The 16048-nt window shown below is 37.4% G+C and overlaps 1 protein-coding gene across 1 annotated transcript in view; it reads right to left on the bottom strand.

The window, feature by feature from the left end:
- Positions 1-7840: 7840 nt before the first annotated feature.
- Positions 7841-16048, bottom strand: part of DARS1 (aspartyl-tRNA synthetase 1) — a 70943-nt gene continuing 62735 nt past the window's right edge. The window contains exons 10-16 of the mRNA XM_081318971.1: positions 15134-15281; positions 13364-13510; positions 12500-12542; positions 12221-12301; positions 10345-10456; positions 9126-9197; positions 7841-8381 (exon numbers count right to left, since the gene is read on the bottom strand). Of these exons, the coding sequence (XP_081175097.1) occupies positions 8290-8381; positions 9126-9197; positions 10345-10456; positions 12221-12301; positions 12500-12542; positions 13364-13510; positions 15134-15281 (695 nt within the window). The 3' untranslated portion in view covers positions 7841-8289. The remainder of the gene's footprint in view (positions 8382-9125; positions 9198-10344; positions 10457-12220; positions 12302-12499; positions 12543-13363; positions 13511-15133; positions 15282-16048) is intronic.

Consider the following 16048-nt stretch of genomic DNA (forward strand, 5'->3'; position numbering starts at 1 on the left):
TAAAAAAAAGATTTAAAAAGTCAAAATACATTGCTGATGGATTCGGATATACTGTCGATCTCAGAAAACAAATGGCAATGTAATATAGAAATCATAATTGGAACAAATTGAAAGCAAATAGATTTCATAGTAAATAAACATTGTTTAAAAAGTTTTTAAGTTTTCATCTGGTTTCAAAATGATAGCAAGATAGCAGTGTTGGTGGCAGTTGAGCTACCAGAAATGATGCGGTCTAGTCCTGTCTTTGCCATGGTTAAACCTGTCCTGGTTTTTCTAGGTATGGCTTTCTGCATTTGTACAAGGCTCCATAAGTAAAACATAAATTATATGAGCTGAGTTTACACAACATGGTAGCCTGAAGTGTGTTTGTAAGATAACATTTGAATGTCTCTTGAGCAAAGAACAAAGAAAAGCCTCCCCTTAGTAGTCTTAAAATACAAGAAAAGTAGAATTTGTTTCAGTAACTTTTTTCTGACACCAATGATAAGTTTGATCTGAATGCATTCATCTTCAGGTTAAAGAGCTACAGTAGCTACATTACCCTAGATTAGGTGTGTCAAACTGCTGGCCCTGAGCCGGTTCCATCATGCGGAGGCTGTGCCCACCCCAGCTTGTGCCATGTCACATGATGTGTTGAGTTTGACACCTGTGCCCTAGATCAAACCTGTTGGAAGTCAGCACCCATCTACCCTCCTAGAGAAGGAAATTTTTTTTGGGGGGCGGATATTAAAAAGGACAGAATATTACATTTTCCCAAAGGAATAATGAAAAATCATAGGCAAAGACAACCACAAGTCTCCCTCCCCCAAGCAGAAACCAAAGAGGCCAGCTTTTAGAAATGCAGATTTGATAATCCTTTCAGAAAGACTGGCACCAGGAAGCTTGGAGCTGATGGGATTAGAAAGACAAAGATCCTTAGAACCAACAACCCCTCACCCAAAAAATCCAACACAAGACATAGCTATCAGCTTCAACCAAAGGAAGTAGGATATGACCTTTAGGACATAGTAGGATTAACCCACCACCATCAGAATATCAGAAGGACATATTCAAAAGCTTAGGTCAAAGTTCATGCCACAGGAACAGGAAACAACTCCAAACACAAAAGCCCAAGAAGGTATAAAAACCAACCACTCCCAGCTACACGTAGTCACCTTTCCCAGAGCCACATTTAGAGTTAGATAACCTTTAACCTTTATTGTCATTTTTTCCTGTGGGCACAATGGCATACATTAAAAATGAAATTTAGTTGGTTTCTGTCTCAGTGTACACATACATAACACACATTTAAAACATACTATATACAACATATGTATAGACCTAAGCCCTTACATATAAGTAACATATAAATATTAATCACTGTCCATCTTGAATACATAACAGAAGGAGGAAGCTTTAAGTTCACAAGGTTGGTACTGTATGGAACAAAGCTGTGACTGAATCTGGATGTTCTGCTTCAGATACCACAGAGCCTCCTCCCAGAAGGTAACAAGGAAAACTGGTCGTGAAAAGGATGTGTAGTGTCCCAGACTATCTTGTGGAGCCTACTCAAGCAACGCTTATGTGTTATGTCCTGGATGGAAGGGAGGGAACTGCCAATGATCTTTTCAGCCATCCTCACCACTGCTCTGCACTGCCTTCCTGTTTGAAGCATTTCTGACTGGCTCTGCTCTTCAAAAAACTACAGCCTTCTTTCTAAAGCAGCCTTCATTTTGTTTATTCCTGGCTTGGACTGGACCCTGATGAAGATTTTTCTTTCAACACTTCTGAATATTTGGACTTGATCAAAATATCCTCTGAAAAATTGGCAATAATTAAATTTATATGCTTTCCATCTCACCAATAAAGTGACTCTGGGCCTTTTGGCAGACTTCATTTATCAGCTTAAATTGGATTTTCTGGTTAAGCTTTTGAATGTCAACTTTTATATTTCTAGGCCATTTTGTTTCATTGGGTATTTATTAATGCAAGTTTAGTATATTCTTTTGAACTGGAGAATTGGTAAAAGAGAAAAGCCAAAAAAACAAAACATAGAATAACTGACAGTAATTTCCTGTTGCAACTGGATTAAAAGCTATCAGTTAGCTGCACAACTAATGAGTTTATCCTTGAAGATTAGGATGGATGTATAGCAAGGGACATCCTCTCGGATAGCAAATGTGCTGAAGTCGCAGTGGGAGCAATAAATAGGTGGCTATAATAGAGCAAAGTATTATTTAAAGCTGTAAGTAAGGGGTAAATGAGCAGGAAAAGCCTTGATACTGCAATTATTTTAAAAATCTGTACTTTGCTGCCACTATCTTTCACTCTTGTTATCTCTCCTTTGCTGCAAAATGAAGATAAAGTAGTTTTAGACTTGTAAATCAGCTGTACTTTGATATGTTACTCCTTTGAAATGGAAGTATCATATCCTTTAGGAGACTGAAATCATCACAGGAAAGTCATCATCTGCCAATTAAAAAATGGTAACTAGATACTCCTCAATTGAGCTGGAGTCTGTAACTTATACACAGTTCATTTGTTTATGTAAGAGCTGCTCATGGATTCAAGGGGACAACTGAAAAACATTAAAATGTCTTCCAGAAAAGTCAGCAGTATGTTTTTCCAGAAAATACACTTTTGTTGGCTTGCATGTAAGACTAAAGCCTTTCCCTTTTCTAAATTCTAGTACAGGTATCATGTGGAAAAACTAAAGGCCATTAGATGGGTTTTTGAAATAGCAAATTCAGCAGCCTCTGCATTCCTTTGCTATGTCTTTAGATATCTTAATTACAACTTGGAATTATTCTCAGGGATAGAATGGGGGCCAATTAAGCTGCTGCATTTAGCAAACAATTAGTACACTCAGATTAACAGGCCCTGCTTTGGCTCTAGCATTCTGGAACTGTTTAAGCTGTCTAAGCCTTTTAAAAAGGCACCTCTGTAAAAAAAAACATGTATACAATATAGATGAAACGATGTGTAAACAAGGAGCATGGCCTCTCCAGGAACTGCTACAGTCAGTTGAAAACAGTTACCGAATCTGGAGTATTCCCAAATTGCAGACCTTGGTGTTTTGTAGATAGAAAGTCCTGGGTTTAACCTCTGGCATCTCCAGGGAAGGCAGACAAAGTTGAGATCAATTTGTAATCAGGATTGACAGTGATAGTCTAAATGGGCCTTTTTCAAACTAGCTTCCAGGAACGTTAGGATCCTTCAAAGACATCAATGGATTCCACAAGGGATTAAAGGGTGTGTGCGTGGTGGTGGTGGGGAAAAGCCAAATATTCTTGGCAAGAGATTATGGCAGGGGTGTCAAACTGCCGGCCTGTGGGCCAGACGCGTCATCCAGAAGCCACGCCTATCCCATTGCCGGCAATAGCAAAACCATCCCGATACGTTGCGTGATACCACGTGACCTCACGAGTTTGACATGTCTGGATTATGGGGGGAAAAAAACTACCTTCCAATGCACTGAGCTCTTACCTCAGTGTTATATTTCCTCTCACTGGCTGAACGTCACCAACATTTGCAAGTGTAGGGAGACAGCAACCCCCCCTCCCCGAGAATGAAATGAAATATTTTGGGGAATATTAAAAAGGCAGGATAGAATTTTTTCGCTGAAGAAAAAGTAGAGGAAAAAATCTTAAGGGAGGCAGAAACTAGCCCCACTCTCTCTGCCCCAAGCAGAAACTGAGGAAGCCAGTTTTTAGAAATGCAGATTTGGTAATTCATTCAGGAAGACTGGAACCATGAAGGCTGGAGCTGATGGGATTAAGAAAAAAAAAAGACTCCTAAAATCTACATTCCCCCACCCAGCTCCAAGGACAGCACACGACCTTTAGGACATAATAGGATTAACCTACCACCATTAGAATACCAAAAGGGCACACTCAAGTTCAGCTCCAAGTACATTGCACAGGAACAGGCACCTCAAATACAAAGGCCAAAGAAGGTATAAAACCCACCCACTCTCAACTCCATTTTGTCAGTCACCCCAAAAACATGCTGCTGTCACTGAAGTTTCTGGCAACTTTCCAAAATGTGGCCTGTCTTCAGCTCATTTTCCTTCTGACACTGCTATGCTCCACGCAAGAGGCAGCTAACTGCTGTTCCCTCACAATGTGCACCCAGACAAAGTCTGACTCCCTGCCTGTCCCCAAACTCTGACAAACTTTTCTAATTCTACAAGAGTGATTACAGTGAGTTCTTCCTCCTTCACTTGCATGTAGCAGAATATGTATTTGTCCCCAAAGTTCCAGCCAAAGGTGGCATCCTATGCATTCCTGCTTTGGAGTAACATACCATTGAGCTATGTGACAATTAATCAAGAAGCACAGTTGCACCTATGCATCTGGTCAGTTGGCCACCCTAGTTGCTTCTCTCCCTCTTTTGTACTGTCAGTCACCTTATCGGGGAAATGGGTGGCATATAAATGTAAGAAATAAATAAAATTTGTTTCTTTTTATGCCATGACACCTAGAAACTCCAGAGATGATGGTAATTAAAGTTCTAAAAATGTACAGCAGGATTTTTCAAATTGCTTGATGGGGTGCTATAAAGAACTGAACAGAGCAAAAAAAGAAAAAGTTCATTCTAACTCAGCCAATTTGCTATTACAGGTGCTCTGCCTCTATTAGAGGTAATGATTTTTTTTTAAAAAACTAACAGGTTGCTTAGACTGAACATTTTGAAAACCTCAGGTCTGGATGGTCTTAGCTGCCTACATTCCTAATATCAAATCTGTCCCATATTCCTAGTTGCAAGTATCCAGTAAATTCTGAGAACTGCATTTAGCAAGTAACTTTTCAAAATCTCATTTAGGTGCTGTTTTAGGTAGAAATTAGGTTGTCGGCATCAGAGACAAGTCCACATCTTTAAAGACTTGCTGTGCTTAAATCTTTAAAAATGTTTTTCCATTGGGATTTGTGCCTATAATGTTGGTATATTTTTTGCTTATTTTGAGAAAATGTTGCAAAATGATTATGTATAGCATGTTCCAATATTGGGTGTGTCTGCGTGACATGCTTAGGTGAGCCTGCCACGGTCCATGGGTAAGTGATTTCCCAAGTGGTCTAGCTTGAGGACTGCTTACTGGAGTGTAGCTATCTTGGCTAGTGTCCAAGCCATCTTTGCAGGGTTAAGCAGTTTCACAGTAAAAAATGGTAAAGCCCAGTGTTTAATCAGTGTTAGTGCTAGTTTTACTATCCCTTCCCCAAAACCACGTACCTGTTTCACCTTCTCAGCACTTGCAAAGGAATGGAAGAAAAAGCTGAGCATGGCTAGAACAGCCCTATTAAGCAGTTGTTCTAGCTTCCCATTTTTCTGTTTAGAGATTGAAAGGCAGTAACCCCAAATTTCTCTTCTGAATTTGAAAGAAAATTGTACCCAGGATAAGACAAATGAACAATAACAAACCTTAGATACTAACTGTGGTCAAGATATTCTGCCTTTGGCATTTTTTTCTCAGGTTACAGGGCCACCCAATGAACCTGGTCTTATGTATTACAGAAGCACTACATAAAATAGAAACTACGTGTTTGAGATTTCAACCTCGGGTAGATGGAGATAGATCTACACATACTATTATCTAACCTTTACTTGAACCTATCCAGTAGAGGTGATCTCTCTGGGTAATTGGATCCACTGCTGAATTGCTCTGTTGGGAACTTTTATTCTAATGTTCAGTCAGAATCTGCGTTTTTGTAACTTAAAACCATTATTCTATCTTGCAATCAAAAATGAGGAAGATTTTGATTTACTTCAGGGTTTTTTTTTTGCATGGTTTGCCATTACCTCCTTCCCAGGGCTAAGAAAGAGTATTTGGCCCAAAGTCACTAAGGCAGCACTAGAACGCAGTTTCCTAGTTTCTAGCTGTATGCCTTAACCACTAGACTAGACCAAACTGGCTCTTATGATTTACTTCCATTTGATAGCTTCTGAGATAATGTAAAGATTTATGAGCTTCAGCCTTTGCTCAAAACCAGTCATACCCAGCTTCATCGGCCTCTTTGTAGGAGCTCATTTCTAATCCTAATTTTTGTTGATCTTCTCTCAATCCTCCTTACTCCATTGTGCCCCGAAATGGGACCTAACCAAGGCTACAGGGATCACATGAACCATTTCAAGATTTAAAAAGTACACTTAATGAAACCTAAAATTACATTTATTCTTGCTGTAGTCATGTTGTGCTGCTGGCTAATATTCAGCTTATAATTTACACTAAACAATTCACACACACACTGAAAATGCTAAAATGGAGCCCTACCCAAATAACACAAGATCCAATCACAGCACCCATGAAGAAACAAAAACTATCATCAGACCCTTCATCCGTTGTAATTATTAATCCACAATCTTCTTTGAAGATCTTCCCTCCCCTCTTGCCATGTTATAACTGCTTTTTTTTTAAAGTGGAAAGCATTACAATTGTCTTTTGGTAATTTCCAGACCATTTCTGCAACCTGCTGAGATCTTCTGAATATCCATCCATCCAATTTACTTGAAATTTCAACAAGCACTCCCTAAAACCTCTTCATCCAAGTCACTGATAAAAAATACTAGAATAGAGGATGTGGGGTTGATATTTTTTTAAAGTACCTTACTTGATACCTCTTTTTGATTTGGTGAGGAATTAGTCAAAAAATAAACTCTTTTTTGGAAAGAGTTCAGAGAAGAGCAAGAAAGGTGATTAGAGGCCTTAGAAGCTGTAACATATGAAGAACAATTGCAGGAACTGGGCATACCTAGTCTAGTGAAAAGAAGGACCGGGATGACATGATAGCGGTCTTCCAATACTTGAAGCCACAAGGTAGAGGGGGCCCACTTCCTTATTAAAGCACATGAAGGCAAGATAAGAAACAATGGATGGAAACTAACCAAGGAGAGAAGCAATCTAGAACTAAGGAGAAAATTCCTAACAGTGAGAACAATCAACCAGTGGAACAAATTGCTTTGGGAAGTTGTGGGTGCCCCATCACTGGAGGCTTTTAAGAAGGGACTGGACAGCCATTTGTCAGGTCTCCTAGATCAACAGATCCCCAACCTTTTGGGCACTAGAGACTGGTCCCGTGGATAGAGGCTTTTCCGCGGACTGGAGGGGGTGTGGTTTCACATGCTGCGTACATCCCGCAGATGGGGCTTTGCTTGTTTGCGCGGCCCAGTTTTTGGCATGCTGTGGCCCGGTGCCGGTCCATGGACCAGGGGTTGGGGACCCCTAGACTAGATGACCTCCAAGGTCCCTTCCAATTCTATTACTTTACTGACCTTTGCAGGTCTGTAAAGCAAAGGAAAGCTGAAGTAAGATTGTAAGCATAGTCAGAATTTCACTTAGTGACCACTTCACTTAATGACCATGTTGCTGATCCCATCTGTGGTTGTTAATTGAGGGCTATCTGTATATGCTGGTGTCTATGTATAGAACTGGTCCATTAAACAAAAGTACCTTGCTTCGTTAAGTTCGCGGGTCTTAATATTTGAAGTCATATGTTTTTTTAAAAACATTTCCATTTTATCAGTTTTATTACAGTTTCTTCAACTCAGTATCAATGGAGTGAGTTCCTCCCATTTGCACCATGAAATCTACTCCAGAACCCGTTGGAGAAGTCTGGGGATGCACAGAATAGTTGGGAAAGCAGGCGGAAGATCTAATGTGCAAGAATAAATCTGCTTGTTATATTGCTAGATCTAGCTTTAAGTATACATTTTATATGTGATCTTTTGCAACAGAAGCCTTAATTCGTGCCAATGCCCTGTGTAAATGAAGCTGGCATAATTTTAGCATCAGGTAAGCATCAAGTATTATTTCAGAATAATATATTTCTCTTACAAAATGGAAAAAAACTGACACATAGAATTGTTAGAAGTTTTATTGCAATCTTTTTCATTTTAGTAAGATCACACTGTTCACTATTTCCAGTTGCTTCACAAAAAAATTCTTGCTCAATTTACTTTCCGTGTTGCACTGTTATTGTCAAAGTCTAATCTGAGATTTTATTACCCTTCTGACATACATTGAAACAAACTATGCAAAACTATGAATTTTATTAAAATTTGAGGGTTTTTTTTAAAGAAATTTGCTTACCTACAAGGCAATACTGTAGTACCTTGATTTATTATTTTCTTTAAAAGTTATGACATTTTCTGCAGCACTCCAGATCTGTTAAAAGAGCTGAATTTAAACATTAGTAATGACTTGAATGATTGTTATTGTGGCACTTGAGTTGAGGAGATATCCTCTGACGGCATACTGATTTATGCTGGATAGTTGGAAGCAACATTAAATCTGTGATACTTGATGCTGTAGTGTTCTTAAGGTGTGAGACGCTTGGGATCACGGGGAAACATGGACGTCTGCCGGACATTGCTCAACCCAAGATACAACATGGTGACTCTTTCCAAGCCTGTCAAAATTAAATCCAGTTTAATTAATCTGAAGATATTTGTACATATATTGAAATATTCATAAGCAAAACAAACATGAACAGACTCACTGGGTTATTTGTGATAAACCAAATCACTACCAGATAAAAGTTGGATTACATTTTTTATAACATCTAAATTTGATTTTATAGAAAAATGGCAGGGGAAGGAATAATAGCCATTATTTTTATCACATTAATAATATGAACCGTAGAAACAGATCCCCATCAAACAGCAGTTGTTTCTTTGCCTCATTATTCTTTGCCCTGTTAGATGATATAGAAAGAGGAACATGGCAAATAAGTGTTATGATTTCTTTTGCGATTAAGGATCTTTCACTATTGTTTCATTACTTCTTTGATAACTGGTTCATAAGAAAAAAAGAAAACAAAATTTACAACAAAACTTAAAAAAAACTACCCTCAGAAATCAGTGGTCTAGAATTAGAATCTACAAAAAAGAGTCAGATAAAATGTACTGATAAAATTAGCTAGTTGGGTAATGAAACATTGGCAAGCAAATGACTAGATTAGGAGACTCCATCAAGGATTCCACACTCATATAAAGTAAGTGTCTGCACTTCTAAAGCACACATTACTTGTAAATGCAGGATATTTTTCTAAAGTAAGGACAAATGCTAGAATACTCTTCATCCTAAATTGCATTCTTTCATCTGAACACAGACCAAACTGAAAATAGAATATAATGAATATAAGCTACATTACCTATGCCGCCGCCTGCATGGGGAGGTGCACCAAAACGAAATGAATCGATATAAGCCTTAATTTTCTCTAAATCTGAAAAGGAAATGTTTTATTTCAGCTCAGGGATAATTCTAATTAGCATCATGGAAAAAGTATTCAACATAGAAGAGAGCACCAATATTAACCAATGTTTCAGGTCTTCACAAAGTTCCAATACTATCCAATGTTAAATAGGTAGTCTGGTTTAGAGATTCAGGCAATAGACTAGAAAGCTCTTAAATTGTTAATGTACTTTTGCTGATTAGAATTAAATAGGTTTTATCTGTTTATAAGTAAGAGATGAGACATGGAAAGAAGAGTACTTTGTTGTATTAGAGAAGATGAAAAGCTACTGAAATTGTACTGATGAACAGGGAAGTTATTTCTTTATCTCTCATTTTTCTTTAATATACTGCTCAAAAAATAAAGGGAACACAAACAACACAACGTACTGTATTTAATAGTAGGATGTGTTATTTTGTGTTCCCTTTATTTTTTTGAGCAGTATATATTTTCCTTTTTCTTTTTGTACTTTTTAATTTTTTCTCATTTTACTCATAATTTTTCTTAGCTTGTATTAGTTTTTTTTCTTTGTACACATTAACAAAATTACTATTATTTTTTTAAAAAGTCTTTTTGCTGCTGAAAGGCAAGGCAGTTTGGCTAATGTAGTAATTTTTGTTAGGCTAACTCATAAAACCACACTATGCACAATGGCTTTTCCTAGCCTTAAAAAATTCCGTATGATAGCTTTTATTATTTGAATATGTACTTTTTTAACTTTCTGCGAGACAATCAAATGTTTGACTTTCTTTGCAAGGGAAAGGATATTCTAAGAGGCAACAATCATCTGTAAAAATTCCAAACTCCTCCCTCATTTGTCCTGTCTTGAGTTTTGACCCTGCTCTATTTGCTATTCAACATGCTACTCAAATCATGATGTGGCCCAAGGCCCAACTTTTAAAATACCGGATAATATAAAAGTAAAAAAATTCTAGTTGTGCCCCATGAACTGTAGCCAACATTGTAGTCCACACATGTTAAAGTTGCTAAAGTTGAGAAATACTGAACCAGGAGAAAAATAAGAATTACTTTTTTACAGCCACAAGGATCCATAAAAATAAGCAGTACGAGCCTCTTCTAAATAAAGAGGTACCCCTGTTAGAAACGATTTATTTAACTAATGGACCTTAGGAATTACCAATGCCATGATGTAAGGCTCTTTCAGTCAACAGCTGTGGGTCATGAATTCGCTGTGCCCCAGACAGAATCTCTTCTCCTCTCATGAACATGTCGTAGGAGTTGGAGGTTATCTGGAAGGGAGGGGGAAAGGAAATGTGATTTAGTGACCAATAGTTAAGTATGTTTCAAAACTGGAATCTATACATAACAAACAACATAGATAAAGGCACTGACCACTCTGAGAAATGTAACAGGAATATCTGCAGTAGGAGAAAATGCTGCTTGAGGCAGCTTTTGCCTGCTCCAACTAGGAATCCATTGTGCCATCATGGTCTCCATGAGAAAGAGCACTCTTCGCTTTGTGTGTGCAGTTTTCAGAACTGCTGCTGTAGTATAACTATACTAAAATGGCGGTTACTTGTTTAGTTTCCCTTTGTCTTCCTCTGGGTCATAAGAGTTCTACTTAACCCATAAGATCCTAACTAGGGTTAAAAACTTGCATTTTTAAATTTTATTTCTTTCAGTTTTGAAAGCACCACATATGAAGGAAAAAAAGAAAAATTCAGCAGGTTGCTTTCTTCTGTGAAGATTATTCAGAAAGTAATCTTTAGACCAGAAATGGAGACTAGGCCTCTTCTTGTACTGACTTATTTCAAGTTCACGGAGAACATCCTAAGGTCCCTGTTTCATTTTTTGAGGCAAAAGCCTTTGCTAAACCCCTTTTCCAATCAAGATGATGTCATTTTAGTATCTGGAAGGCTCTGCCTCCTTAAATCAATTTACTCAGAAGCTATTAAGTGAAACCCAGCCTTGCACAGTATTTCTTATTAATACTACCACCCAGTTTTCCAGTAGGAGACTCCGTATGATCCTTTATCTTGTACCTCTTCTTCAAATTAACTTTAAAATTTAAAATTAACATACTATCTTGTTACAGGTTCAAGAAAGCCAAGAGATGATTTTAAATATAATACTGAGAAGGTATGCCATACAGAAATGACCTCTAATTTGCACAGCTGTACAAATAAGTGGAAAAGAAAAACAGCATTCCAGATGGGTAAAATGACAGGTATAAGGGTTCTTTGGAATAATAGCTTTTTCTTTTGTCACATATTTTTCACAGCTATTAGAAAGACAATGCTTAACTGGAAGGATTTTGCTTTGGACACTGAAATCGCCTACTAAAAATTTCAAAACAGGATCAAAAGACTATTAAATGATGGTATCTATAGCTCTTATAATTTATTAAAAGGAATTGAAGAAACTGGTTGGGCTCTTATATTATTCTTTCATACCCATTTCAAAAGCTAATTTTTTATTTTAAAATTTAATAAAGCAGCTGTAATAATTAATTCCAAAGAATATTGCCATCAACCTGAAACTACTAATAGCTCAAACAATAGTTTATATTATACTAACTAAAACAGAAGTTTTACTTGGCAAACAAGATAGAGACCTCATAATCTTTTCTACTTCTTTCAAATAGCATTTCTTTTGCACTGAACAAATGCTAGAGTTAATATTCCCAATCCTTTCCTACAATTATTTTATCTCAACAATATCACACACTACAATGATTCTGTCATGGAGAAAAATCTATCTATGCGATTGCTTGGAGTTGAAAAATGACTTGACGACATCCAATCATTCAATCAATTAATTAATTTTGTAGGCAGGCACAATGCACTGGGAAGTAAAGGAAAGGAATACAAGACAACTAATGACTGTGTAATATGAAAATAGATGTTCTCATTTTGGGAATGACCCAGATCAGACTGTAAACTTGTAATATTTTTATGGCACATTTGTGGCACAAATCCCCACATCAAATTTGCAATGTGTTCATATTTGTCATTATTTCACAGCATTTTTTCAATACTGAGAGACATACTTACAGGATTTGCTGGGTCAGGCATTGTGTAGAAAGGTCTTACAGCCAGTGGATATTTGTCAAGAATATAAAAGTCGGTGTCATACTGCAAATATTAATAATTTTTAAAAAGAAAAAAATGGTAAATTAATTAAAACCCTATGAGACATACTAAAGAAGAGTATATACCAATACTGTGATACACAAATCACAAGTAATTTTATGTGACAAGGTATATTTATTTAAGCTTGTGTCAGAAACAAACTCAATTTATTTTAAAGTCATTTTTTTTTAAAAAAATTACCTTTTCCTTCACTAGACGGCCCAACAGCTTTTCACTTGGTGTACTGAAAATAAACAATCAGATGTAAACAATGTTGGCTTTTAAGCAAGAATGTCTCTAAGGTGTTACTGGATTTGTGTTGTGTACCTTCCAAAAAATATAACCGAGATAAAATGTTTATGGTTAAAATTCCATTTAATGCTATTTATTACTAGCTCAACTATAGCAAACCTGGATTAGGAATAATGGGGAACCTTCAGATTTTGTTGAAATAGGGCGTGGGCAACCCAACCAGTATGCTCACAGGTGTTATCTCTTTACACTCTAGACTACTTGCTTACCCTGATTTTTTTTTAAGTCCTTCCTACATCACTGTTTTTTCCTGTCAAACACCAGTCCAAGTATTAGCCATGTCAGGTCTTGTTGAACTCTTGAGCTGAGGCAAGATCAACTAGTGCTACTATCTGCTCAGAACATGTTTAAACTTTGAATCAGAAAGAACTGCTAGAGGTCCTCGTAATTTGCAGAGGATAACCAGTAGCATTTTGACAAATGAATTGTTTACTTCTCAAAAGTTCAGTTTGGAATTATGCACGTACGTTTTGTATAATTCATGGTTTGATCGATTTAAGAAAGCCCTTTGGTAATTCTAGCTTTGTTTTAATCTTATTCTCTGGAGATCTACCCATGCCTTGGGAGGTGGAGATCATATCGTTACAGGGGAATGGTGTGTTATTTTATAGAGATTTAAAAGTTTTTCTATTTTCTGCAGCAATGAGCAGTGGTAGCCAGTTGCTAAATCCAGAAATGGCACCAGAGGATTCCCAGGAACTGGTACCCTCTTGCCAATAGATGGCGCTCCTCCTTTTCCTGGTAAAATCGTACCTGAGGTCATCTTCATCTCCCATCTCCACTCCAGCTTTCCGAAGCATAGCCAGGGCCTCCCGGTACTCCAGCCTGAGTGTTGGCTCCAGGAACTTGAATGGCTCACATGGAAACTGTTTGCACACTGTCTGGATTTCAGTCTGAAACCTGTGTGTAAAGACAAAAGGCTTTTCAACATAGCCAAGCAGAAAACAAAGAAGCATTGCCTTTCATTACCACAAGAGTTCACTCTGTCACTGTAATATTTAAGGCTGTTTACCGCTTTCCTGCAAGGAAAAATAATGTCTTGAGATAAGGTGACCGACATTTACACTGTATATGTCAAAACATTTACTGTGCTAAATGACTAAGCAAGTTAAATTTCACCAAAATTATTCTCAATAAATTGAGCTTCAAGCATTAATCTGAATAAAGGCTGCATAAACAAAAAATAAATGAAGAAAGCTACTCTGCTTTCAATTTTATTTTAATCCATACATTTGAGGCTATGGTTTTATATGCCATGGTTCTTTTATTTCAAAATTTGTAGTCTGATTTTACAAGGTAAGCTATAAAAATACAATGCTGAAGTAAAATTCCAATAATTGCAATGAATAGGAAGAAATATATAGACACAGGCTGGATTGGACTACTGCAACGCTCTCTACATGGGGCTGCCCTTGAGGACCACCTGGAGGCTTCAGCTGGTGCAGAATGCAGCCGCGCGGGTTGTGATGGGGGCTTCCCGATACTCCCACGTAACACCTCTGCTCCGCGAGCTGCATTGGCTTCCAGTTGCCCTCTGGGTGAAATTCAAGGTGCTGGTGATGACCTATAAAGCCCTAAATGGCTTGGGTCCGGGATATCTGAGGGAGCACCTGCTGCCGGCATCAAGCTCCCTTCGTCCTGTGCGCTCCCACAGGGAGGGTCTTCTCAGGGTACCGCCGGTAAAAGATTGCCGGCGGACAATACTCAGGGGGAGGGCCTTCTCTGTGGGTGCACCTGCCCTTTGGAACCAGCTGCCTGTAGAGCTTAGGACTGCCCCTGACCTTCGCTCATTCCGCCGGGACCTGAAGACCTGGTTCTTTGAGCTTTCTGGCCTGGACTGAGAGTATTAATTGGGGTTTTAAATTGGATTTTAATTGGGATTTTATTTATTCAAGGTTAATGTAATCATTTTAATTGTTTTTAATTTTTGTAATTTGTTGTATTGTTTCTAAAAAACCTTGTGAACTGGGAGAAGGGCGGTATATAAGTTTAATAAATATAAATATAATATAAATATATTGAGTTAAATTTTTAAATAATTTAAAGTATTTTTTTTAATAATTGAAACCTAAGAAAAAGACAATGGGTTTCCAGTTGAACTCAAGTACTGATTACTATATGGACACATCTGTTAGATTTCTTTGCAGCAATATGGAAGTGGGGGTTTTTACTGCAGCTTTCTAGGCATCTTTGATTTCTTAGTCTAATTTTCTGTTTATTTTACCTCCCATCCATCTATTTCACTGGATAAGTGGTCTCCAACATTCTTTGATAGAGTAATCAGTATGTGACTCCAACATTTGGCAGCTGAGGCTCACATCTTGTTGACTAAACATTTCAGACACTGTTAGATCTTTCTATCTGCATCTTGGAATAGTGGTTGCTGCAATTATGAACCAGAACGCTTTAGAATTCTTCCATTACAGGTAAAATAAAAGGTAGCCGGAATTCATACTACTTTTGAAACTCTCAAGTTTTATCTTATTTTCTAAATAACGGTAGTATAAAAAACTTTTTTTTTACCTTTCTTGGAGTCCCTTGAAGATTTGCACCATGGTATCTGCAATCTCATCCACCACCTCATGATAATGGTAATTAAAAGCCATTTCAATATCCAGACCAACAAATTCCGTCAAGTGTCTGTGAGTATTAGAATCTTCTGCTCTAAATACTGCATGAGAAATATACTTTTACAATTATGTTAAATGATTCTCTCGATGCAATTAAAAGAAGCCCTGGATATATTATAACACCCATTACTACTGTGAATTGCTCTAATATGAAGTAAAATTCTATTTCCCTGAGAGGAACTCTTCAAATCCCCAAATGGAGAACAAATATTTATGCTAGTCTTACATTCACGTCAGGCAAGAAATAAGGATCAGCAAAAGCAATATTTGAAAGCAGTAATTTTTAAAAAAGGCTACCATCCAATATGACACAAGAAAACTTGCAACTTAGGTCACATGTATTTTCCTTCCTTTTCTAACTGCATCTGGTCCTGAGGGACCTCCATCCAAAATACATCTGAATGAGAATTCACTATCCCAGCAGTAAGACTAATGAATATTACCAGGAAAATACAAGTGAAAATCTTCTATAGTCATTTTTAAGGATTGATCTGTCATTCAGTAATTGCACATGCTTTTAGTTTGTCATTTGGGCACCAAGCAAAAAAGGGCATAACATGTACATGAAAGCATGTAGGCTTTTGGTATACTGCTGCCAATTTAGCTCAAGTTAGTTACATACTGAAAGCGTTCAGGATCAATAGGATGGGTGAAGGATAATATTGGTTTGGCTTACTAATATGGGTTTACTTACAAAATGGAGAACATAAATATTTTGCATGCATTATGTAGGGCTGTACTGATTTCCAGCAAGCTGCTTATAACAAACTCCTGGCCCTGCTAAGCTTGTAGGTTTGCAATAAATTCA

The sequence above is a fragment of the Vipera berus genome (assembly GCF_964194415.1).
Source record: "Vipera berus genome assembly, chromosome: 1".
Taxonomy (NCBI): Eukaryota; Metazoa; Chordata; class Lepidosauria; order Squamata; family Viperidae; genus Vipera; species Vipera berus.